The following is a 26,730-nucleotide window of genomic DNA, read 5'->3' as shown; positions in this document are numbered from 1 at the left end:
AATATACGCGCCTAAAATCTCAGGCTAACAGTTTCCGGTGCGTTCGATTAATTCTACATCCGGTTAATCTACATACGGCACGTATCCTTTCCGGTACACGATATCCTCCTTGCAGGCTATGAACGTGTTAGAATGCTTTTCCACTGCTTGCCAACATGTTGATTTAGTAAGTTACAAGATGTATAACTGTAGATCCATGTTATTGCCATAACTAGATACTAACTGTTATCAATTCGAAGAAAAGAATCAGTTTGTGTATACCGTAGTTACTCTAAAAATGGGGCCTGTCCGGTATCGGTGTCAATAATGAAATGTCATTCATGTTGCAGTGACTGGCAAAATACAAAATGTTCCTAAAATACAACAATACGTATATTTAAGTTAAATAAGATTTTTTTTAATCGTAGATTTTTGTGGTAATAAGTGTAAAAGATGTGGATTAATTAGGTTGCCAAGTACGTGCGTCAGCTGTAGGGAATTCCCTTATAAGCTCAGCGGTAAAGCATCGGGCTGGAGAGCCAATGGTCGCGGGTCAAGCCCCAGGAATGGCACTATCTTTATCACTATTCCTCATCCTATTACATAAGTCCGACATACAGTAACTGTATTTACATGAACATTCCCATGAAGTTGCATCTAAGAATTGATAATTGCAAAAAGGTAACTGCACTCATATACGACTTAACTATAGGAAAACTGTTATTATTTATAGAACAGGAGGCAATTGTTTGTTTATAAAAATAGTGTATGTTTCTGATAGGTTTGATGTGCATTTCACCACTTACTCTCTATTATCAAGCAAAATGTTGTGTTGTATCTCTTTGTAATTCTACACTGACAGCTAAAAGTCGAATAAATATGAATTGATACCATTTGCGTAAGGTAACATTAGATATACTACTTTAGTGTAAAACAAGATGATTAAACATATAATAAAATTCAGGATATCAACACTATTTTGAGATGTACGTTCCAAATAGTATCAATTCATTTGATCATAATTCATGTAATTTTAAAACTAAATTAGAACTTCAACATAATTATTCAGTTAGATAATGATATATTTGTCTCTGGTTATCAATAAACATATATGAAACTACTTACATAAAAATCTAGTTTTAAAATTACATGAATCTATACGTCTAGAATACATCTCTCACTCTGTGTTCTTCTTCTCCTTCTTCTGATAAATGCGACAGAACTCATAGGTTACAGTGCAATTGCCGTAATCAGGTGTTCTTGGAGGTGGCATTTATGAAATAACACATTTTTAAAAAGATTTGTTTGGAAATGAAAATGATACATGGCAACAAATGTAGGTTAAAAGAAAGTATATGTTTTATACTGGCAAAAGGCAATTTTTGTGCAGGCAAGGCAAGTGAGTGGGCAACCCCCACCGACAATACCTACACAGTCGTCTACCAGTATTAGGGAAGGGAATGGGGGATAAAATTATGTACAGCTCGGACAAGATTTGGCTCTAGCAGAAGGGGGTAGTTATGGGTTGATAGTCAGACAGAGTTGTTTTGAATGCTATATGTTCAGGTAGTGAATTCCATGTTCTAATAGTCATAGGAAAGAATTAATTTCTGAATTGGTCATTATTAGTGTTAACCAATCTAAAAGAAAACATGTACCTTTCATGACTAAATTAAAAAACATTCTACATGACTCTGTTAATTTTTTTTTCTATGTTCATAGACTAGAGAGATCTTACGTGTGATGTCATACTGACATAGGGCAACTGTTAAGAGAATTAGAGAAGAGACTATTCTATGTTAAAGACAATCAAAACTCAACTTAATAAATCCAGGTAACGTTGCTATACTATATATATCCAATAATTTCCAAATATTTTTTTTTATCAAAGAAAGGCTATTTTTATGGAATTATTTAAAATGCCTTATATAAATTAACAAATATTCTACAGTAGTTAATATTCCTGCAACCTTTTTTTTCACTAAAATTCATAAGTAATTGTCTAATTATTAATTAATATCAAATTACAACCAGTAGCTACGTATACAAAGCTCCAACATGGCAGTCAGATTCCTCTTGTAGGAGCATTAATTCTCTTTTGCCACAACATAAGAAAAAAAGTCGGTTTAAATGTAGTTTATTGAAAGAGAAATTAATTAATTAATACGGTCCTGGCTCTAAATTATGAAATCTCTCAAATGAAATAAAAAATGAAGTCTTAATAATGAACAGATTTATATGAGATACATAATAGTATTATTACATTAAAACTGTTGATAACCAGCAACTATCAATCAATTTTAGGAATAGAAGTGACCAGCCATGGTGTTGACTGGGAAACAGATTGTGGTGCTGACCAACTTGTATGTGAGCTATGCCCTCTATGTTTACGTGCGACGGTCATTCTCCTTTGCCATGCCTACGGTATCGGAGACTGCTAATCTGGACAAGAGTCAATTAGGTAAGTAAAATGTACATTAAATATATGTACCAGTAGCCTATTGGTTCCTTCAATGTAAAAAGTTAGGCTTTAGAAACATTGGAGAACTTCTATGTTCTGATGCTGAGACGTGGTGGTAATGTGTGGTTAAGGCGTCTGACGGTCTATGATCGCTAGCCCTTGGTGACTGGGTCACAGGTTGAGGGCCTATATAGGGCAGTTGCCAGGTAACTGCATGGCCACATGTTAGTTGCTTTTTTCTGGGCAATCCTGTTTTCTCCACCACCAAAACCTGTCGCATCCTAGTATAATTACACTTTCTATTTAGTGTAGTATAATTACACTTTCTATTTAGTGTAGTATAATTACACTTTCTATTACGTGTAGTATAATTACACTTTCTATTTAATGGAGTATAATTACACTTTCTATTTAGTGTAGTATAATTACACTTTCTATTTAGTGTAGTATAATTACACTTTCTATTTACTGGAGTGTAATTACACTATCTATTTAGTGTAGTATAATTACACTTTCTATTTAGTGTAGTATAATTACACTTTTTATTTAGTGTAGTATAATTACACTTTCTATTTACTGGAGTAAAGTTACACTTTCTATTTAGTGTAGTATAATTACACTTTTTATTTACTGGAGTATAATTACACTTTCTATTTACTGGAGTAAAATTACACTTTCTATTTAGTGTAGTATAATTACACTTTTTATTTACTGGAGTATAATTACACTTTCTATTTAGTGAAGTATAATTACACTTTCTCTTTACTGGAGTATAATTACACTTTCTTATTACTGGAGTATAATTCCACTTTTTATTTACTGGAGTATAATTACAGTTAGTTTGTCATCAAATTTGATCCACGTGCTCGAAATTCAAATATGAGAGTTATTTAAACTCACTTGGTAATTCTAAAAATAGAAATCCTAATCAATATCATGATCATGAGAGGTCGCTAATGTATTGTAATGTAACACAAAAAAAAACAATCACCAACAACTACATCCTTGTAAAATTAACATATTTACTTTATCAGGTATGATTCTGAGCAGTCAGTCACTGGCCTACACCATCAGTAAGTTTGGGTGTGGTATTCTAGCCGACATTGTCAGCCCCAACATTTTGCTGTCAGGTGGCTTGATCTTATCCGGACTAACAGCAGTATGTTTCACAAGTAAGTATTCATATTCAAATTTGTAAATTGCAAAAAAATAAAGGCAAGTAAAGGCAGGTATTGATATAATTATAATGAAAAATGGAATGAACACAGGTACAAATTCGGGCTGCAACGATATATCACAATATTTTGATTATGGTACGATACACTACATTGTTTCGGGAGGTTACGATACACTTACGATATTTTCAGAATTTTGTTGTTTCTAAATTTAGTTTAATCATATGGGTTGCAACATGGGGAATGAAACCTCCAGCTCAGTATGCGCGTCAAAGGACGTGATTTGTGAGAAACTTAATAAAGTCTTATATTCCCAGTTGTAATAGTGTCATTAAAAAATTACAACATATCTTTTCTCTTTGCTTTTACTGTTACTATATTATGTATCGTAATAGATATCCTATCGCAACCACAGTATTGTGGTACGTATCGTAACGTCATTCAATGTATCATAGTGCAAAATATATATCAGTAAAAGATATACAAGAATCACTATGGCAATATACAGGAATTATAAAAATATAGGTTTAATTATCAATACAATAAATGCAATTATTGAAATAACTCTGATTTTGTTAATTTTCAGCAACCACATCTGCAGTGATAATGAGTGCGATATGGTTCCTGAATGGTCTCGCCCAGGGACCAGGTTGGCCAGCGATAGCTGTCTGCCTTAAACATGTAATTACAGATTATTGAAATTTACTTTTCTAATAAAAAATGGTGAAAAGGCTTTAAAGACAATTGCAATATCTTCCACCACTTTTGTTTTAGCAAACATATACACATTCCTTTACTTGTAAGCGGTTTCCTATAAATGATTTAAGGGTTTATGTCACCTTTATTATCTCCTTTACTAAAGAGTTCAGCACTTTGAGACAGGAGTCATAGTATATATATAATCTAATTGCTATCAAGGAGAATACAAATACTATATCTAGCAACAGTAAACAATTTTTTATTAAATATATTTACTGTTGCATCCTCCAAACCATATTTTTCAAATGGGATTTAGCTCTTTGCCTTTGAATGCTCATGTGCACTATGCAGATGTACGCAAATTAGTTACAGGATCACAGTTGTAACTCCTGTCATAATGTTTTCATCTTGTATAAGGACTCACCGTTACTTTCTAGTGATGTACAGTACATATTTTTTGTTTTTATTTCCTTTTTTATTGNTTGAGTATGACATTGTATATTATGTAATTTGTATATTATGTAATTTGTAGGTTATGTAATTTAAATTTGTTTTAACATTTCGTTATTGAAATAAAACCTCAATTAACATATTGCATTTAGATGTATCTGTAATACACCAATACACATTGAATTCAAAATCTAAATCGTTTAAGGGGATTTACTCTTGCTCAAGTTAAAACCTTTCTGTTGATGTAGTTGTGTGCCCCGGAACAGTTCGGGTCAGCGTGGAGTGTGGTGTCCACGTCAATGAATGTGGCCGGTATGGTTGGGCCTCTGCTGACCACAGTGCTGATTGCCCAGTCAAACTGGCAGACTTGTATTCAACTTGCAGGTAACCAGAACATTGACAGTGGTTTTATTTCTATAGCTTACATTGCATAATGTAAAGATGTATAAAAAATAAAAATTACAAAAGAATTTAGTTGGCTAGTATTAAGGATAAGAGAACATTTTAAATGCTTTTGGAAAGTTTGATTTTTGAAAATTTAATAATTTCTTGTCTGTATAGATCAAATAAAAGAGATAAGTTAGGAATACATATTTGAACCCATTTCTGTTTCAATAAATTATTATTAAATTCAATTTACAGAGTATATTCCCAAGTTCATTTGTTTCGGGTTTTTATATCCTCTTAAATTCTAATGCCACCTAATAAATGTATTGGATTCAAAGTATTTTTTGCTGTGAACAACAAAAAAACATGACAAAAGATTCTTATGTATCCAAGTTCATATAGCAAAACCAGTGAAAAGAGTATGAACGATGTTTCATTGACGTAAAGGATGTATATTCTTTCACCTTCATCAGAAAAATGACAAATTTATACAATGTACAAAATAACAAATTGATGGTTTGGAGCACCTGTAGATGTACAAGAGTCAATGGGCCCCCTCATCACGATTCATTTTAACACCATAGTGTTCATAAGGATAACAGAAAGCATATCATACAGTATCCAGTCAGTGAAACATCACACTACTGGTAAAACGTTTCACTGATTTTGATATGATTATGAATTTGTATACTACATGTTTATATTTACCAACCTGAAGAAAATGTTTGGATATTAAAAACATGTTTTATTTTTAGATTTGAATTTGTTCTAGTTTATGATTCACTGGACATCTTAATATAAAAATGTTAACATGACCCACTGAAATTGTTAATGAAACATTAGAAAATTCTTTAAGTAATTCTTTAAGTAATTACCGTATACATTCCTTGTATCCAAATTTTTCAATTCTAAATTTTTGATCAGAAACTTTAGTATCTAGAATCACGGGATTCCACAATTTAAAAAAAAGTGAAGTTTGAAGAGATAAGGATTGATTTTTCAAAAGTTTGATTCTTAAATGATGATTGTTTTTGCAAATATCTAGAAAGTTGTGGTAACCATCAATGTTACTGTCTTTCAGTAATTAATTCAAGAAGTAAAAAAAATCAAATAAAAAAAAGGAAATATACCCAATTAATCATATATGTATATACTGGTAATATTAAAACATCAAATAGAAATAGTTTTCTAGTGTTTCTCAGATTTACGAGTATAGTAAGTAATATTTTCTGTTCACATGTACGTTTTATATCCTAGCCATTTCTCTAGTACCCAAGCCTACTCCTAACTGTTTTAATGTTATTTACTAAAGAGTGTGAATCAGTTTACACAGAGTTATAACACCATTAGGAGTGTTGATCACAGCCAGAGTTTGTTAATTAATCTGTAACTCTTTCAACCCAATGTAACTTAAGTAAGCTCTACCATGCCTTGATCTGGATGAGTCAATTATGGTCCACAGTGGTGAAAGGGTTAAACATTTTAAACAAAATGATAAGATATGCCTGGTAAATAGTGTTGGGATTAATTAACCCTTAATTATGATTAATCTTTGGTTATAAACGTCTTGTTACTGTATCGTAACAGGAGAAAGAGAAAATGTAACGGCCAGACCGGGTCTCGAACACTGGACTCTCCGAACTCTAGACGGACGCTCTACCAATTGAGCTACCTTGTCACCGATGTATGACCCAGTTCACTTACACTACATATACCACCCTCCTATTTCTAAGTCTTCGCCCCTGAAGACACAACTGTTTACAACCCAAATTTGAGTATCCCCTTGTTAAGTGTACTCCCAATGCTTGAAACAAGAGTTAGCAAGCTTAAGCTTGCCAATTTTGTAACAGGAGAAAGATGTAACGGCCAGACCGGGTTTCAAACCTAGGACCCTCCGAACTCTAGACGGAAGCTCTACCAATTGAGCTACATACCTGTTTGCCGATGATCACCCAGTCCAGTTCGGCTACAGTATAATGGGATTGAGATCTATGTCTTATACTTAACAAAGAGTTTATTATCTCAATTTCATTATATAATATATAGTAATCATTTTACCTTCAGGTTGAGGTTGTGTGATTAATTTTAAAGTTTTGTTATTTCCTTAGAATTTTGGTTAACTAAAGGCTTATTTGATAATTTTGAACACAATTAAGTTATGCTTTAGAGTTTGCTAGTTTCCTTCGGAAAAGCTCAAACATTTTCCAAACTTACAACTATTTCATGAATTTGTAATTGTTATATCTGGAATGGATTATATTGCATATATGTTCTCCACCATTGTACAAGACATTTATGAACTATTGTTCAATATGTATATTTCTATATGCCTATATGCAATGTGCATTTGGTAATAAAATTGAATTGAATTGAATTGTATACTTTAACCAACCAATCTACCGAATGGGAAATTCCTTCTAGCGTAAAGTTGGTAGGCGACTGTAGTCCCATGTACAATTAAAATCTGTCACAAATATAAAAGTTTACTCACATCAGTGAAACTCCCAACACAGTCAGCACCTGAAGTGTGTATGTAACCCAAGTTAATATATTTTTTGGACCACAATGGTCAAAACAAAATGAAACATGTTACGAAATATAACTAAAACAATGCCAGCATCACTCATCAAAATCACACGTAGCAACATTATTGTAGGAAGTTTGATAAACAAAATAAATCATCGGTGCTTGCATTTTCTTCATCGTTTCACAGAAATCATTCAAAAGTATGATCTTTAGGTGATTTCTTTAGATATTTCATATACCCACATAAATCTAAGTTCTATCTTGAAAAGTTGACATTTAAACCTTTACTCTCTAACTCCCTTTTGTTAACTCTCTCTATCTAGACTAATTAGATTGTGTTGACAAAATCTCTTTGTAACATTAACATCTTACTGTTTTCTTGACAAGAATTTAAATATTTACAAATTAAGGTACATTGATTATTGTTCATCTGCTCATCAATGGATAAAAGTGAAAGGAGCTGAGTCAACCCAAGTTGGGATGGAGCTCGCTATGGGTCTGATTTTAGGTTAATGAATTTTGTTACTTGTCTTTTTCTTTCAATTGAGTACCTGATTGACCAGCTGACAATTAAAGTGACAGTCCTTATTTTAATTTGGTAACGAGTATATTAAAAAATAAGTTTTAGGCATACCAGTCCTAAATATTGATTTTTTTTCTCTGCAGGATTTGTATCAATCAGTTTCGGGTGTATTACATTTTTCTTGGTGAAGACTGATCCAAAAAGCAACTCCACGACACCAACTTCACCAAACCGTGACAAGTCGTCACCAAATGAAGGTAGGTTACAGGTAACAGTAGTGATGGGACGATGATTGACAGGGATCGATGAATGATCCTTTGTCACCTTTCAATGCCGATGATCAAAAGATAGTGAAGGGGTGATCGAGCCATGTGCAGTTTGCACATATTTTGGAAAATTAGTGTACAGAAACTATCCCGGGTGCAAAAGTTACCCAACACCATACAAGTACTTCAGTTTTCACACTTCAATAAATTATTAGAAATATTGTGAAAAGATTTGTGTAACACAACCAAAGTGTGTTTCTATGTCACGTTTCGATGACTAGTACGGTATGTATTCTGTCACCAGATAAATAACCAGTGAAGCGTATGTACACAAAGGTGTAAAATATATGTACGAGTTGTCCACAAATCAATGTCGATCTGGCTATGCAGTAAGCGTATGTACAATTAGTTGTCATATGTACCGAAACGACTCAATTCAGCTATATGCTTTCTGAGAAAGATTATTATAAATTCAACAGTCTTAAAGTCAGTTAGTAACTTTGACGAATGCAACGACTGAAAATTATCTTTAACATTGTACATGTTTTGCCCAATTTATTTTTGCGAATGTAACACCCTTTGTGTATGATATACAGGTGAGGACCTTTCTAGGTGGCAGCTCCTGTTCCTACCCGGCTTCCTGGGAGTTTGCCTGAGTATGATGGCCACATCTGTTGTCCAGTACGGCACATTGAACTGGACACAGCTATACATGGTACAGGAGAGAGGGCTGACCCCTATGTCAGGTAAGTCACATTGTGTTGACAAGGTATGTCAATGTGTTGTTATAGCTGTGACATGTGTCACTGTGTTGACTGGTGATGTCAGTGTGTCATCATATATGGCATGTCACATTTGTATGTACTCACTATTTCTTTCTATATTAGATAATAGAAATTTCAAATTTATTGTATTACATTGATATTCTTTTACCCCATACAACAGCTAATAAAACTCTTTTTTTTCAAACGTTTTTCTGCAGCGTTTAGGTTTTGTATCTAAAGGGAGGTAATCTTGTCTTTCCGAAGTGATGGACCTTTTAGAATCTTTCACTTGAAAATATGTGGTAGGACTAGCTAGTAGGTGTGTAAATAGTACCTCCCAGCATGTAATTTATAGGGCAAATTGCTCACGTTTTAGAATTTATCAAGGAAGCTGCAATAACGTATTGACTCCTTACACAATGGACTTTATTGGTCATAGAAACACATGTTAAGATGGGGGACATAATTTTCTTGCTTCTCTCAAGAAACTTCTTTTCTTTACATAAATGTGATGTTTTGTCTGTATAGGCAGTGCCTTTGTAAGCAGTGAAGAACTAGGAGGGATTGTGGGGTCCTGTGTGGCTGGGTTCTTGTCTGACTTCCTTATCAGCAAGGTATGTCACACACAAAATATAATGTCTTGTAGTTACGAAAAAAACATAATAGCTTAAAATATTATTCTTTCTTTTGAAAATGTTTGAACAAGTTTTTGTCATTCCCCCAAGTGCTAAACGTTAAGCAGGGAATAACAACACCATTTTTAAGGACTTTGGTATGTCCCGGCATGGGGACAGAACCCATAGCCTTCCTAACCGGGGAGAAGAATACATCTGGTTTTAAATTTGATAATTTTATTTCATACTTTGAGATGAAACATCATGATTGTTTTCATATATTTTATATTTGATATCCCCTGTCTGCCTTCGAAAGTCAACATTTTTTCTACTGTGAAATAATATAAATGTATCAATCTCTTACATTCCAGAACCCAGGCGTGGCTAGACATTTGATGAGGCAGGTGGTGGTTATGTATTTTATGCTGTTCCTGACTGGGGTATTGTACTGGATCACATACAGTTTATCCTCTTCCACCTCACAGGTAAACCTCCTCTAGATCACATACAACTTATATTCCTCCACCTCACAGGTAAACCTCCTCTAGATCACATACAGTTTATCTTCCTCAACCTCACAGGTAAACCTCCTCTAGATCACATACAGTTAATCTTCCTCCACCTCACAGGTAAACCTCCACTAGATCACATACAGTTTATCTTCCTCTACCTCACAGGTAAGCCTCCACTAGATCAAATACAGCTTATCTTTCTCCACCTCACAGGTAAACCTCCACTAGATCACATACAACTTATCTTCCTCCACCTCACAGGTAAACCTCCTCTAGATCACATACAGTTTATCTTCCTCCACCTCACAGGCAAACCTCCACTAGATCACATACAGTTTATCTTCCTCTACCTCACAGGTAAACCTCCACTAGATCAAATACAGCTTATCTTTCTCCACCTCACAGGTAAACCTCCACTAGATCACATACAATTTATCTTCCTCCACCTCACAGGTAAACCTCCACAAGATCACATACAACTTATCTTCCTCCACCTCACAGGTAAACCTCCACAAGATCACATACAACTTATCTTCCTCCACCTCACAGGTCAACCTCCACTAGATCATTTAAAACCTATCTTCCTCCTCCTCACAGGTAAACCTCCACTAGATCTCACACAACTTATCTTCCTCCCCCTCACAGGTCAACCTCCACAAGATCACATACAACTTATCTTCCTCCACCTCACAGGTCAGCCTCCACTAGAGCACATACAGCTTATCTTCTTCCACCTCACAGGTAAACCTCCATTAGATCATTTAAAACCTATCTTCGTCCTCCTCACAGGTAAACCTCCTCTAGGTCACATACAACTTATCTTCCTCTACCCCACAGGTAAACCTCCACTGGATCATTTAAAACCTATCTTCGTCCTCCTCACAGGTAAACCTCCATTAGATCATTTAAAACCTATCTTCGTCCTCCTCACAGGTAAACCTCCCCTAGATCACATACAACTTATCTTCCCCTACCTCACAGGTAAACCCCCACTAGATCACATACAGTTTATCGTCTTCCACCTCACAGGTAAACCTCCACTAGATCACACACAACTTATCTTCCTCCCCCTAACAGGTAAACCTCCACTAGATCACATACAGCTTATCTTCTTCCACCTCACAGGTAAATCTCACCTAGATGATATGGCAAAGTTCTCAAAATATTCATGAGGGTTTTAATTTCATAAATTTTGACACATTCTGAAATTTTAAACCATGTGAATATTAGCAACTATGCAGTTATGTTATTTAGAGGAAGATGGAAGTTTACTGAGTAACCTTTTGTTGTCCTTTCAGTTGATGGTAACTATTATGGGATTTTGTACCGGATTTGGTGTCTATGGGCCTGTAGCCATATTTGGTGTTATAGCCCTAGAGAGTGGACCAGAAAATAGGGCAGGGACTTTACATGCAATATTTGGACTTTTCTCAAATGGTAAGTATTCATGAAGTATTGTTTTCAAGATTATATCAATCATTGGAAATTAGTTTGAAAACATTAATTTTTTAAACATTTTAAAATAAGTTGCACAAATGGATAGCATATCTTTATATTGATGAAATTTCAGTGTAAAGATTTTAGATAGAGTTTATCAGGGCGTATTCTTCTAAGAGACTTTTTTATTCACTCTCCCTCTCTGCTGAGATATTTTTTGGTCAGTATGGTCAATTAAACACTGAGTATTTGTAAAGAACTGTATTAATGGGGAACTAAAGTAACAATGCACCTTCTTAATAGTCTAGTGATCAGGGGATTACGTCACTATATTCCTGAAGTCAAAAGTTTAAATTTGCATATTTAATTGTGTTATTTGATAAAATGGTGACATAGGAAAGAATAGTGCAATCAAGGGCAGCAGCAGCAGCAGCAGTGTTGTACTGACAGCTCAGAGAACTTATGAAAATAGAAATGGAATCTATCCTTCCACAAGAATACCCATTTAAAAAAAGAATCACTAAAAGTATTTCTATGTGAAATTCCATTTAAATCAACACAAAACTGGTATACAGAACGTTGTGCTCTAATAAAATATCTCTAAATTATATATTTGTTTTGTTGTAGCCGGTGTGTTCATCTCGGGACTACCCCTCAGCTACATCGCTAAACTCTACGACTGGCAGACAGTGTTTCTACTTCAAAGTACACTAATCACCATGACATTTCTATATTTTATTCTTAAGCTACGAACAACGTTTAAGTCATCAAATCAGAAACTGTTTTACATATTCTAGATGTTTTCATCTGGTGTTGTTTTTTGTAAGGAATCTCTATGCAATTGTTCTCGAATATTAACTTGTTAATCAGATGTTAAATTGTTTCTTAAGAAATGGTCTCTTGTCTTGTTTTGAGATATATCAGATTACCTGCTGCATATTTTGAAAGTTGCTGTAAAAACAACTTTGGCACTATCTTCTATTAAATGACGTCATGCTTGACAAGACAGCATGTCGTTTTGGTTGGTTGACTCAACGCAACTCAACTGTTTTTTCAGCAAAAGTTATCTGGTCAGAATTACTTTATCAATGTTATCAGCTGTGTAGGTAAGAAAACATCTTTGTGTAGGTAGCGAAGATTTACAAACATAACCACTTATTTTGTCATAGCTTCATCTGCACCTGAACAGAAAATCAGCAGCTTTGAATGTGAAAAGAAATTTTAGATTAGCAGTTTCTATTGAACTGAAACAGATTACCAGTTCCTACTAAACAGAAACAGATTAACAGTTCCTACTGAACAGAAACAGATTAACAGTTCATACTGAACAAAAACAGATTAATAGTTCATACTGAACTGAAACAGATTAACAGTTCATACTGAACAGAAACAGATTAACAGTTCATACTAAACAGAAACAGATCAACAGTTCCTACTAAACAGAAACAGATTAACAGTTCATACTAAACTGAAACAGATTAACAGTCTCTACTGAACTGAAACAGATTAACATTTGATACTGAACAGACACAGATTAACAGTCCCTACTGAAACAGAAACAGATTAACAGTTCCTACTGAACTGAAACTGATTAACAGTTCCTACTGAACTGAAACAGATTAACAGTTCCTACTGAAGAGAAACAGATTACCAGTCCCTACTGAACATAAACACATAAACAGTTCTTACTGAACAGAAACAGGTTACCAGTCCCTACTGAACATAAACAGATTACCAGTCCTTACTGAACATAAACAGATGAACGAGTCGTGTTTAAACTGAACTAGATCAATGAGAAACTACTAAACTTAAACGGATGAATGATTAAACAATTATAAATGTTAAAAATAGTTCACTTAGAAGTATATATGATAACATTTAGAAGTGTTAGTTTCATAGTGCACAATAGTAATAGCAATGCCATCCTCGAAACGTGTTGAGCTCAATATTTTGTGTAAATAATTGTAATATCTTTTAAGAAAAATGTACGCGTAAACTAACATGGTACTCTTTATATGATATTTTTATACATATTTGAATGTTTAAAACGACATTTAAGTACACCTAACAAATGGACAGTTTGATCAATTTGATCAAATAATGCAAGTTACGTTAGGTATCCATAATAATCTCACCTGTAATTATCGTATGTAGTATATTGATTGTATATGCATGTGTATTAGCCATGACCATTTTCAACAGATCGTAAAACCCATATCGTTGAAAACCGTCAAAAAAAAGAAGTTCTTCCTTGTGCCTTCTCAAAGTTGCTCATGGGTGGTTTTAACTCAACTTATTTCTTTTGAGTAGTGACACGGATGATAGATGCACACCTTACTCTTTGAAATTACTGACCAATCCCCTCTCATTTTGCAATTCATATATTAAAAGGGTTTCACGTGCTTCCCTGTCTGTTTCGATAGTAGTTTAGGTACACCTTTTTGGTCGTCAACGATGAGTCTTAGAAAGACGAAACAGCTGTATGGTGCAGTCTAAGTCGTTTTTTGGCAGACTGAAACTGTTGCTAAATTTTAAAGGTGTATTCACTTGTGTGTACCTTTGTTTATCCTTTTAGGTCACATCAGTGACTGCAAAAACTCCAAATGCAGGACGTCCTTGCCCTGGAAAGATCCTGCAGAATATAATCAATAATCAGCATGTCTTTCCTTCTTTTGATTTCTCCTCAGTATCGTTTTTCATGTCGACTTAAAGTTAAGATTAAGTCGTTGTGTTTGACGATGGGGTATATTTTATCCGTTTGTGTTGACGGTGTGGTATATTTTGTCCATTTGCGTTGACGCTGTGGTATAATTTGTCCTTGTGTTGACGCTGTGGTATTATTGTCAATTTGTGTTGACGCTGTGATATATGTTGTCCATGTGTGTTGACGCTGTGGTATATTGTGTTCATATGTACATGTATTCGCGCTGTGGTATATTTTGTCCATTTGTGGTGACGCTGTGATATATTTTGTCAATTTGTGTTGACGTTATTGTATATTTTGTCCATTTGCGTTGACGCTGTGGTACATTTTGTCCATTTGTGTTGACGATGTGGTATAATTTGTCCATTTGCGTTGACGCTGTGGTATGATTTGTCCTTGTGTCGACGCTGTGGTATATTTTGTCCTTGTGTTGGCGATGTGGTATATTTTGTCCATTTGTGTTGACGTTATTGTATATTTTGTCCATTTGCGTTGACACTGTGGTATACTTTGTCCTTGTGTTGACGCTGTGATACATTTTGTCCATTTGTGTTGACGATGTGGTATATTTTGTCCATTTGCTTTGACGTTGTGGTATATTTTGTCCTTGTGTTGACGCTGTGGTATATTTTGTTCTTGTGTTGACGCTGTGGTATATTTTGTCCATTTGTGTTGACGATTTGGTTTATTTTGTCCATTTACGTTGACGCTGTGGTATATGTTGTTCTCGTGTTAACGCTGTGGTACATTTTGTCCATTTGTGTTGACGCTGTGATATATTTTATCCATTTGTGTTGACGTTATTGTATATTTGTCCATTTACGTTGACGCTGTGGTATATTTTGTCAATTTGCATTGACGCTGTGGTATATTTTGTCCTTGTGTTGACGCTATGGTATATTTTGTCTTTGTGTTGACGATATTGTATATTTTGTCCATTTGTGTTGACGCTGTGGTATATTTTGTCCTTGTGTTGACACTGTGGTATATTTTGTCCATTTGTGTTGACGATGTGGTATATTTTGTCCTTGTGTTGACGCTGTGGTATATTTTGTCCTTGTGTTGACGCTGTGGTATATTTTGTCCATTTGTGTTGACGCTGTGGTAAACTGTTCATTGTGTTTGGACACAGTGTATCATACCATTCATCCTCCTCTTCTGAACTAATGATTAGTCTTGCAAGTCATAGTTAAATAAACTGAAATAAAGACCACTGTCTAAGTAAATTGTTCAAACACCTCCACTCACCCTTTCCATATTCGATGAATTTGACTGCGTTATTTGTGCTCCAGTTCATTGTTTAGTTTGGTTTGGTTTGTTTGTTTTTTGCGTGCAAGGTTTTGGTGGTGGAGGAAAGCCGGAGTACCCGGAGAATTCTTGCTTACCAAAGTCACATCATTTATACCAACATTCTGACTTCATGACTGTTGTTTTCAGTTGGACGTCACAATTGGTGTTATTACACAAAGTATACGCCACAAAAATGGTGTATTAACTAAACAAATCTGTAATCATATTATAGATATACATTGATGTCACATGGAAGTAATGTGACACGACAGTCATATGACACACTATGAATGTGATATATATCTCGTGTAATATGATGGGAAGTTAAAAGAATAACAAAGAAAGCTGAAGCACGACGTCAGCACACTTACCATTGGGCACGTAAGTACACGTACCGGTAAGGTTTTCATCAGAAGTTAACGGTAGTGCTAGGCAAGTAAAATTTTCTGACTATTGGAGTTTCAGTTACCGACTATATTGATGTCAGACTATCAGAGGTTGAGTTGTACGGACTATTGATGTCAGTCTTTCAGGGGTTGAGTTGTACGTACTATTGATGTCAGACCACCAGAGGTTTAGTTGTCTGGACTATTGAAGTCAGACCATTAAAGTTTTAGTTATCCGGACTTTTGAAGTCTGACCATCAGAGGTTAAGTTGTCTATACGTTTGAAGTCATACCATCAGATATTTAGTTTTCCGGACCATTAAAGTCAGACCATCAGAGATTTTGGTTGTCTGGACTATTGGAGTCAGACCATCAGATATTTAGTTGTCCGGACTACTGATGTCAGACCATCACAGGTTTAGTTGTCCGGATTATTGAAGTCAGACCATCACAGGTTTAGTTGTCCGGACTACTGGAGTCAAACCATTAGCGTTCCAGATGAACACTTTTCCGTCTGCTTATTGTTATTATCGTTTATGCTATAATTTTAGCAAATACCAGGTAACTGCTAATAAATAATTCAGTTCAAATTTGTTTAAATATTATTAATCACATCGTAAGGACTAGGACTTTTACATGTTCAAATGATAATAATTACGTTTTGTATTAAATGCTAGTTGGTTATGGTTGAATGCCGATAGATCGTATCGTTCTGTATTGACATTTTGTTGTCAGATGTTGCCATGTGTTCAAATAACGATAGTTTGCGTTGCAGTAGCCGAGTGGATTACGTGCCGATATAGCGCTCATCATTTCGGATCGGATGATCAACTACTGTCGTAACTAATATGCATGTATGATAGGATAGTTATCGATATTGTCATCATAAGCTCAGCTAGTGTTTCAGTTGTGTACAGATGACGGCATACTGACCATACAGTTTATTGACCAGAATTCTTACCGGTGTTTAAGTCTAAGTTGTTTAAAGTATTGTCAACTTAATTCGATGATTTGAAAGCTCTAGAAATATTAGCATTGGGTTTGCCTAGTTAATTGTTGATGTGAATGTCTCGATGGTGAATGTGGACGTCTGTCAATATTGATGACAGTCCATTGACTTTAACAGGATTCAGTAGTATTCTATAATTACGTTTGTCATAACCATTCATCTTATTTCCCAGACGAGACGAATAATGCGTATTGTATTTTATGTTGATTCACGTCTCATAAATAGCCAGAATAAAAACTGTTATCGACTACTTTGTTCTCATTGGCGTTGTGAGGACACTTGAACTGAGAAATATATGCGAAATAAACAAAAGGCTTGTAATCAGCTATGATCCCATCCACCGATGTCACTACTTGTTATAGAATCTACACTGAAATTAATATTACGCCTCTCCCATTTTGTTTCAACAGTCGTTTAGACCAGTTTGGATATCCAGCTTTTCAATTGGCCCCTAGTATCATCACCAATGAGTTCTAAAAGGACAAAACAGCTGTATGGATGTGTGCTATACCAAATTATAGACATACAAGCATGTGTATGTATGTTACGCTCATCTTTCAAGATACAAAGTGGTAGAACCTGCTGATGGATTTATTAGTCCCCAGGGTTTGTTGTATCTTTGATAGCGAAAACAAATTTGAGTAGTGATAGTTTTAGTCATCATTAACTTAACTATTTTTTTATGTTTATGAAATAAAGGGACACTTATTTAGCTCTTTGAAAAGTGGTTTGACCAATTTTCGGCCCCTTACATTGCCAACCAGTCCTAGAAAGACAAAACAGCTGAAAGGTGCAGTGTCATTCATGATCAATATTAGGGGTGCAATGCGTTTGTGAGTGTAACGCTCATCGTTAAAACATAAAAAGACATATGAAACCGGTTAAAGATATCTTTTTTTTTTCTGTTGGGAATCAAAATATCTATCATACAAACAAAAGAATATCTCTGCTGAAATGATTTATTGATTACAGGCTATGTTCGTATGTCTTCAAACGTATTCAGTGTACTGATGCATCTTAAAGGGACAGAAAGCCTCCTGGTGTGACATTTCAAAGCACAAACAAAGCAAGCCTTGCATGTGTTCTCGTGGATTCACAAATATCTTCGCTTGTCCTGTGCATTTGTTTACAATTTTTTTCGGGGCAAAAACAGATACACGAACAACGGACTATTTTCATTATTTTTCAAGATTTATATGTTCATTTCAGCGAAATTTGAATTTGTTTTCTCAAGGTCGCATTAAGCATACAGAAAAAGTGTAGTTTCTTTACTTATATATTGATTGGTTTCGCAGGGTGTCATTACGAAATTGCAAAAGTTGTAATTTTGTTTCGTACTTAAATAAAAGATGTATATGTTTACCATAGTCTGTAAAAAGCATGGACTATGCATTGTTGTGGATTAGATCGAATTTTATGAATTTTTCCTCGGCAAAGCCGCCGTTTTAATATCGTTTTGGGATTTCCTTTGTGTCAGTTGACACCGTGCGGAGAGGGTTCTAGTTTATACAAAATGCAGTCTTGGATGTATATGTGAAATACAATCTATGTACTATTCACTATTTGTTAGTTTGATATTATCACAAAACATTCATGCATTGAAGTCTTCTATTTTTATGGGAACAGATCGATGACGCTAGCTACGGATGACTGTGTGGCACTGGTACACTCTCGACTGCATAACGGTCTTTAGTGCCAGTGGGTCATCCTTTGTTGTTACGAGACGGTTAAGATCGGTTAATAGATGAAGTTTGTAAAATGAATTAGGCGCGAACCATTAGTATTATTAACAACAATCATTTTATTTGTCAAAAGAATGTAAAATTTGGCTTAAGTAGTGGTGTATAACTATATGACACGTGAATTAAGCTTTCAAAAACAGCGGTAAACTATGCTAAAATATGTTTCATGTTTTTCTTAGTTTCCATTGCTGGATGTTCATCAATCTGACCAATTCTGAAGACCACATATATTGAGTCTTACAACCAAGGATGTAAAACTAATTCTTATTTCAAAAATGCACAACTGTTTTCAGATATATGATCACTGATATTAGCGACACAAATACATGACGTTTTATACCAAATGAAAAGTGTTGTAAGGGATTTAGGCATTTATTAATTCTCTCGTAGGTGTCAAATTGACCTTTAATACAGTTCGTGCATCAACCCACCTACAATGTAGCTATTGTGTACGTTTTCACTTTGTCTGAGCTTGGTAAATACATAGATATCACTTTCGTGTCATCCATGTTCAAACACAATTATATACCAAAGGGAATAAGTGTATTTGTATTCAATTATTGTGTTGTTGTGTTATGTTTTCAAAATATTATGATGCAAGAAATATTTATTCTCACTATTTTTAGTTTTTTTTTGTTTTCAGCGATAATAGGTTTTACGTCTGAGTTTGACATTTGCATATTAAAAATACCTTGCATCGGTGAAAAATAAAACATCGGAAGGCGATGGAAACCTTAAAAAGAGACTAAAGCACAGGCTTAGATGAATATGTAAATATGAGTGATAATATGAATCAGTAATAAGTCTTCATTTAATACGACGTATTTGAAGAGGTTGTCAACAGTTCCGAGTCCCTTGCTCAATATCCGCCGAATGGGTGCTCATCGCTATTGTTAGCCATTAGAGGGGGATCTAGAAGTCTGTCGCTGTCATCCAGCGAAACCAAACACGTGACAGGCTTCCTACGTTCTCTGTGACTGACGTAAGGTGACTGAGGCGCGGTCTAAGGGCACTGCCAACTTACATGTAGGTGATGCTGTCGAAAGTATAAAACACCATTACGAACACACAGTCTTCCTCTGGGACTCACACAGGACGGAACCGAGCAAGGAAACAACTTCAGCAGGTACGTACAACATAAAATACATTGTATGTTGACTGTCGCAGTTTTCATCGCTTATGTTAAATGTTTGTACATTTGGCTTGCCTATTTGTACACTGTGAAAAAACACAACTACTGCTTTTTCATTCGTAATACTATAGTGCAACAACGAATGATACAGGTGTAACGCCACCTCTATAGGAGGGTACTCATTAGGCCGTGTTTCCTTTGGCCCTGACACCAGACTTAGACATTTTGACAGATACATGTCTGGTGAACAGACATTTATCTGTCAAAATGTCTAAGTCTGGTGTCAGGGCCAGAGGAAACTCGGACTAGGTTATCATATACTCTCATCTGAGTTACCATTATAATTTCTTTAAATGTATCTTTTAATAAATATTAAATAAAAACAACAACAACATAATAATGCTTTTAAAAAAAATGAATTGTTATCTTAAAACAAATATTTGACAAGTAAGACACTAAAAGGGAGGCGGTGACGTTTTTGTTCTCTTTAGCAAACAACAGTAATGAACCCTATTATTTTCAACCAGAATGTGAAGGGCTGCATTGTTTACATAGAAGATTATTGTGTATTGTTTAAAGATAATTTAACAACATAGTTAGTTTGTCAACCACACACACATAATTTAGATATAGTCCAAGGTTTCTCAAAATCTCTCTAATTATTACCGAACAGCTGGGGTGTTGTACAATGAGAAGTTCTGTATTGTCTTCGCTGTTTCCGTTGTTTGACACCAGTCATATAGACATCTTCATTTCAACAAATCACAATCGAACATAGTTATATTGCAGCCTTTTAATGTTGCACGTTACATATGAAATATGATCATATAAGCATTCATAGTAAATGACACCACAATTTTCTGTTTGTGGAGAATATAAATGAGGTCCAATTTATATTTCCTTTGATTTTGTTATGAAACAAACATGATACTTAAGGCGAAAGTATAAACAACACGAAACACAATTATTTATGATTCTGAAGATCGTTCCAGTTGATCTGATCAATGCGTTAAATGAACAATCATTACAAAAACATTGAAGTAGACCTGTTTCATCACATAACGTGTCATCATCAATAGTGTGCTCTTTCTAAGGATTGTAATATAACATTTTAATATTAATTATCTTTTACAACACATTTTCCAGGATTCGTAGTAACGTTTCTTTGAGAATATGTTTAAATGTAACTGTGTTGAATACCATTATAAATTCATGTTAAAACGATCCATTTAAATTCCTTTATGTACGTTGTTTTACTAATCGGGGTAAGGCCGTTATTGCAGGAACAAAGTCGTGCTAGCCGTGCCTCCAGCTCTGTTTGCCAACAAATATCAATCGAAATCTATTTGATAATTTTCGTCAGGAATTTGAATTTGACGTCAGGCCATGATTGGTCCCCAATGATTCTAGCATTATGTTGGAAGGACCTGACCAAAAATCCGGTTGACAAACTTTCACATGCAGTAGTTCTTGTTGGAAATGTTTATTGCTAATGTTGTTTAGGTAAGGATCTAACAAAGGCATTTATATGTTTGTATCAGTAATGCCTTCGAGAAACATACACTGGGGATGTTTATTTACTTAACACCCGTGAAACATAACAATTACAACGATAATCAGTTTCAATTATTTCCATACCCTAAATACATGTACATAGATTGTTAGTTACCACAATTTGATAATGTTAGCATTATAAGAAGAGGACGCGACTTGCAGATAGTGTTAGTGGCATCCACACATTGGCGCGAGCATTGCCACTTTTTTCATTGCACGTAACACTTATCATTATTATAAAAATGTTGCACTTCTTTGCACTGCGCGGAACTACAAGACTGTGATCGGAGTACTTTACTTTGGTTTTGATCACTATAGAGACAGCGGATAACACATAATTGTGTTGAAAGTTTTTTTTCAAATTATGAATGTCATGTAATAAATATAATCTTATACTCGTGTCATTGTCATGTTTCATTTATCAAATTTATTAAACTCGTTCAATGATTTTATATGAGGCTCGTGTCATATACAATCATTGAACTTGTTTAATAAATTCAATATGACATGGACACTCATTCAAGATTCTCTCTATATAAATAAATGACGGCCGTGGCGGCTTTAATGATTTCCGATGTACTTTTTTGAAAGAATGGTCATGTAGCGTATATACAGATGTATATTTAAGTATAGATAATGTCTCAAACCTTCACGTGTGGAAGACCTATCTTACATTCTAGTTATTGAACCGACTTTCACCCGCATCGCAACAAATTGTTATAAAATTAATTTCCTAAATTATTCTGAAATGGTAGTGCAAATTATGACATTTTGAAGAGCAGAAAACATTACCGAAGAAACAAGCTCAACACATTTATCGTGTGCTTTAAGTTCTGGTAACCAGACGGGTGTCTAAAGCAACACGTACTTATATCTGACGAGCTCAATACTTGAGAAAGTTGTTAATATTTTTTGCTTTCTTTTCAGATACTCAAGATCACATCACAAGATCACAAGCCAAAGATGAACAGCAAAGTATCGAGCATTTTGGCGGTGGTTTGTTTCACTGTCATAATACAGAACACTTTCTGCAAGGTCGTCATTGACACTGATGGTGACATGCCGTGTTACCCTTGTGACTACAGGGATATCTCCATGAACGATATTAAACTGTTGTTGCCGACGTGTATGCAGTGCGCGGATATGTTCGGGCAACTATCATTTGCCAACTGTTGCATGTGCCATAGCGACTTCCGGTCACAATGCGAAAGTGCTCTGTCAGGAAGTATAATCTAAATGACATTCCTATCTGTAAAAAGCTCGTCATCTGGAGGATTTTGAAAAAGAAGAGCTATACATCTCACCGTTGCTCCAAAAAAGGCTTGAAGATCAAACTTGCAAATTTATTCAAATTGTCATCAAAATTTGTATGAAATGTTCAAACGTATGAAGAAAGAAAAACAAATAAATTGTTAATTACGGGTGAATTGGTTGTTGAGTGATATTATGACAATAAAACCGGACACATTCCTGTTGCAAAAACAACGTCGACATGGGTAAAGTCTCAACCTTTCTTAGAGACAAAGAGTTACTGTAGGGTACGTTTTTTCAAAAGGCTTATGAAATAGGAACAGCATTCTTATATTTCTTCCGAATATAATTTATAATTGACAATCATCAATGCAGGTATGGATTATTATGCCAAATAGCTGTTCTGTGAAAGGCTTATTATCAAAAGAGAATGGTACATACGCGTTGTTTCAATGTTTCTGAGTGCATCAACTAAAACAACGGAACACAAAGCTAATATTGGCTATCTATTGGCAACAACCCTCCTTAAGAAATGAATACGGTATTCTAGTACGAGTTATTTCACTCTAGAAAAACACGCGTTCAAGTTTTACACTGTTTCAGATACAGGCAACACTAAAATTACTGTACTATTTCCAGCTTACTAGTTGTGTATCTAAAGTCACACTAAACACAATTTCAAACTCGTGTTTATAGCATCGGTAATCTTGTCAGTTTTCTTGATCTTACACAAATGTTTGGTAGTGGTTCTCCGCGGCTCAAAGGTTGTGATTTTTCTGCTCGAGCTTGATTATTTTCGTGACACGAATTTTTAAGGTTCTCAACAACTTTAGTATCCCCGACCTGCCGGGGTGTCCGCAAGTGGTTCTCAAAAACGTACCACTTGCGGACACCCCTGCAGATCGGACATCAGAAAGAATACACCATCTGTTGTCCACGGCAAGTAACGTAAGAGGCGACTTATGTAGTAACAGCCTGCAGAAATGGGGATTTGCTTTTTTGCAATCTACTTGAGGACACAAAAGCGACCAAAATGAATCTGCAACATTTAGGATTTTTCTATTTCTCCCTATTTCTTTCTAACTTCCTTTTATTTCCTATCTCTTTGCTTTGCAACATCTCACTTCTGGCTTTAATATTGAACGTTCGCCCAAGTGGGGTAGGCATTTGGTTCTGTCCCTATAGCTAGGCCGGGACATACTTAAGTCCTTAAAAATTGTAGGTGTTATTCCCTGCTTAGTATTTAGGGTAACGGCAACAACAGGTTAACACGTTGTCAGTATTTTGTGACCGGGCGGAATCTTGTGCTGGTTGCCTTTGGCATGGTATTTCAGTAAGATAGCACTATAAAGTCGGCATCAGATCCGTGCTATCACAGGGAGGCAACTACACCAACACATCCCGTCTCCGGAGCACATGCAGATATACATTTTACACATGGAGGCACGTCTTTCAATTACCTTAGCTGTTGATAGGACGTTAAACCCTAAAAACCCAAAACCAAACCACTCGCGTGGTAAATGTTGGTGTGTTGCTATCATTTGGTCACAATTATCGCTGTAATATCGATGGATCTTATGTGAACATGTTTTCCCGTATATTTAGAGATAATTTCTATATCTTTCCCTTCTTTTCCACATTGGCCCCATAACCCAAAACAGGAATAAGTGAGCTGGCTTTTAAGGTTAGACTTCATCTGAGCGGACCGAGTCCAATATATTGTGCGTAAAGTTGTGTTTGTGTTGCTCTAAGATTGCCTCACACAGATAATTTTCTGATTCCCGTTTTTTTTTACTGTGAAATTAATGCTTATCTTTATAGCTCTTCAGTTTGACGGCTGGTGCATTGCAGATTGTGTGGTACATTTCTAGCTACAACTTCATATTTTCCTGGCCTTTGAAGGTTGCAGTGGAGCGACACCAGCTGACTTCAAAGCCAGTCAATGTTACCATTAGACAACCGCGAGATTATTTTGATTCACATCAGAAGATCAAACGTATCTCCTGTCTCATCCATACTGAGCCTTCGATTTTGCTATGACAAGTTCCAGGGGTGCAAGAACGTAAGTGAGGTAACCCTTGAAGTATCGAGGATGGTCCATTTCAAGAAAGATAGTAAAAGAGTTGGAAGGTACAGTGTAATAAATAATGTTCATCGCTCATTTAAAAAAACACGTTTCTTCTGCCAGGGCTTATCACCAACTTCATATTGTCGATGGATTTGTCTTCGGTTTCACTTCTTGGTTTGTTTTTATGCCCAATGTGCTACACTTCAACTGACATCACAGACCTCTACATTGTAGTAAGCTTTTAACATCATGCCGCCATACCCAAAGTGAGCTCTCTTTGATATTGTTTAATTTCAGATAACGCTTCTTTTCGGACTTAACGAGGGTATCTCCATTCATAACGATTCTATCGACATAGCTTGCACTCATAACCTCTTCGTCAGACAACCATCTAGCATACAGGATCAATATCGTTATGCCAAGATCTTAGCAGTCGCATCCCTTACTTCCTGTAGTTAGATATAACGACATTGATTTGTGCACTCGATTCGAGAAATGCATCCACGAGAACAAAGCTCACATTATCAATAAAACAATATCTAAACCGTAACGATGATATAGCTGTTCATATCGTCATGTAGACGCTTTGGTTGACACTAAACTGTTTCTTCGGGATCAGAGACAGAGGTTATTCTGGTGCATTCCTGAGCCCCCAGATGACTACCCAGTTTTCAGCGTTGTATAAACGGTAGATACACCCCACTTTCCCTGACCAGAGGAGCTATATTTGATTCTTTTCAATGAATGAATTAACCACGGTTTTCAACCAGAGATAATTTTAATATACACTGTGAAAGTCATAAAGTTATGTTCATCAGCCGAGACATGGCCAGACACATTCCCTGTGCTACCCCATTTAGATGGGAAATATTAACTTGTCATCCCTTAGGGGGATATTCTCGAGCAAAATATAGAAAACGCTAAACTATGACATCATACAATATACTAAATTGCAATTGTAAGGTCATAAGTGAAAAGCGATATGCATACAAATGCTTTTCTTATTGACCAACATGTGAAACTACTTTCGATGAAGATGTGACTGAAATAACAGGATGGGGAAAATAATTCCCTGCCTTAAACGTGTAACAGTGTCCTCGATTACACCCTCAAGGTAGGGGAACAATTTCTGTCACAAAATATATGACAGACGTGATGTCATAACTCAAAGGAACAATAAGATGACGTCCCAATCAGTTTTCCAGAGAAAACAGATTACAACAAGCCACTTGGATTTATATGTCTCGCCTATGCCCCACTTTGACCATCAATGCACAAGTCAAGTTTGGTTGGTGTAGCCCATATGGTTTCAGAGAAACTAACTTAAACGCCGCCGGAAAAGCGGCACCTTAGTATCGCTTTCACTTCGTGGTGGCGAGACAGAAACCGATATCCATTGATTTGTAAGATATTCTTGATAGGAAATCATCACCCAGGGAAGGTATGCCCAAGGAATCTCAAACCTTTGTGTGAGCTTCCAGAATGTCTTACCCTCGGTTTGAAGGTTTGTGAATCGAACGGTGTCAGATTGCTGCAGGTAAATGCAGATTTGGCGTTCAGTGTAGAGCTCCAATTGTGTCGGACATGAATATGTTGGTCGATCTTAAATACTTACTTTTTTCATAGATATTGGTCATTTTGGGAAGCCCATTATAATCGTTTTAGCGTTGAAATTGTGATACCCTATCACACAGGTTATCTCAAATCATAAACTTTACTTTAAAATCTTTTTAAGTGTATGAAAGTAAATGATACCAGCTGCTAACAGAAAAAAGGATGCAAATAACAGATAAGACTTTTT

At 35.5% G+C, this 26,730-nt stretch overlaps 1 protein-coding gene across 3 annotated transcripts; it reads left to right on the top strand.

The window, feature by feature from the left end:
* Positions 1–64: 64 nt before the first annotated feature.
* On the top strand, positions 65–12,686 carry LOC110460299 (glucose-6-phosphate exchanger SLC37A4-like). 3 transcript variants are annotated; one of them, XM_021513125.1, is made up of 12 exons: positions 65–166; positions 1,702–1,813; positions 2,284–2,440; positions 3,475–3,612; positions 4,202–4,296; positions 5,013–5,148; positions 8,344–8,457; positions 9,063–9,212; positions 9,759–9,844; positions 10,216–10,329; positions 11,655–11,793; positions 12,421–12,686. In XM_021513125.1, exons 3-12 carry the CDS (start codon positions 2,302–2,304, stop codon positions 12,588–12,590), a joined length of 1,281 nt encoding a protein of 426 aa, XP_021368800.1. In that variant the 5' UTR covers positions 65–166; positions 1,702–1,813; positions 2,284–2,301; the 3' UTR covers positions 12,591–12,686. The 3 variants fall into 3 exon arrangements, with proteins under 3 accessions (XP_021368800.1, XP_021368799.1, XP_021368801.1); XM_021513126.1 differs by lacking the exon at positions 65–166 and adding an exon at positions 494–660; XM_021513124.1 differs by lacking the exon at positions 1,702–1,813.
* Positions 12,687–26,730: the final 14,044 nt, after the last annotated feature.

This window comes from Mizuhopecten yessoensis, unplaced genomic scaffold, assembly GCF_002113885.1.
Source record: "Mizuhopecten yessoensis strain PY_sf001 unplaced genomic scaffold, ASM211388v2 scaffold10353, whole genome shotgun sequence".
NCBI lineage: Eukaryota > Metazoa > Mollusca > Bivalvia > Pectinida > Pectinidae > Mizuhopecten > Mizuhopecten yessoensis.
The sequence above is the reverse complement of the archived record's forward strand: the minus strand, read 5'-3'. Positions and strand labels throughout refer to the sequence as shown.

Bases quoted from the DNA above. Each gene is read 5' to 3' on its own strand.
- LOC110460299 (XM_021513124.1), top strand. From the start codon at position 2,302: ATGGTGTTGACTGGGAAACAGATTGTGGTGCTGACCAACTTGTATGTG. The intron at 4,297-5,012 runs GTAATTACAGAT...CTGTTGATGTAG, and splicing joins TAGCTGTCTGCCTTAAACAT to TTGTGTGCCCCGGAACAGTT. The intron at 11,794-12,420 runs GTAAGTATTCAT...GTTTTGTTGTAG, and splicing joins ATTTGGACTTTTCTCAAATG to CCGGTGTGTTCATCTCGGGA.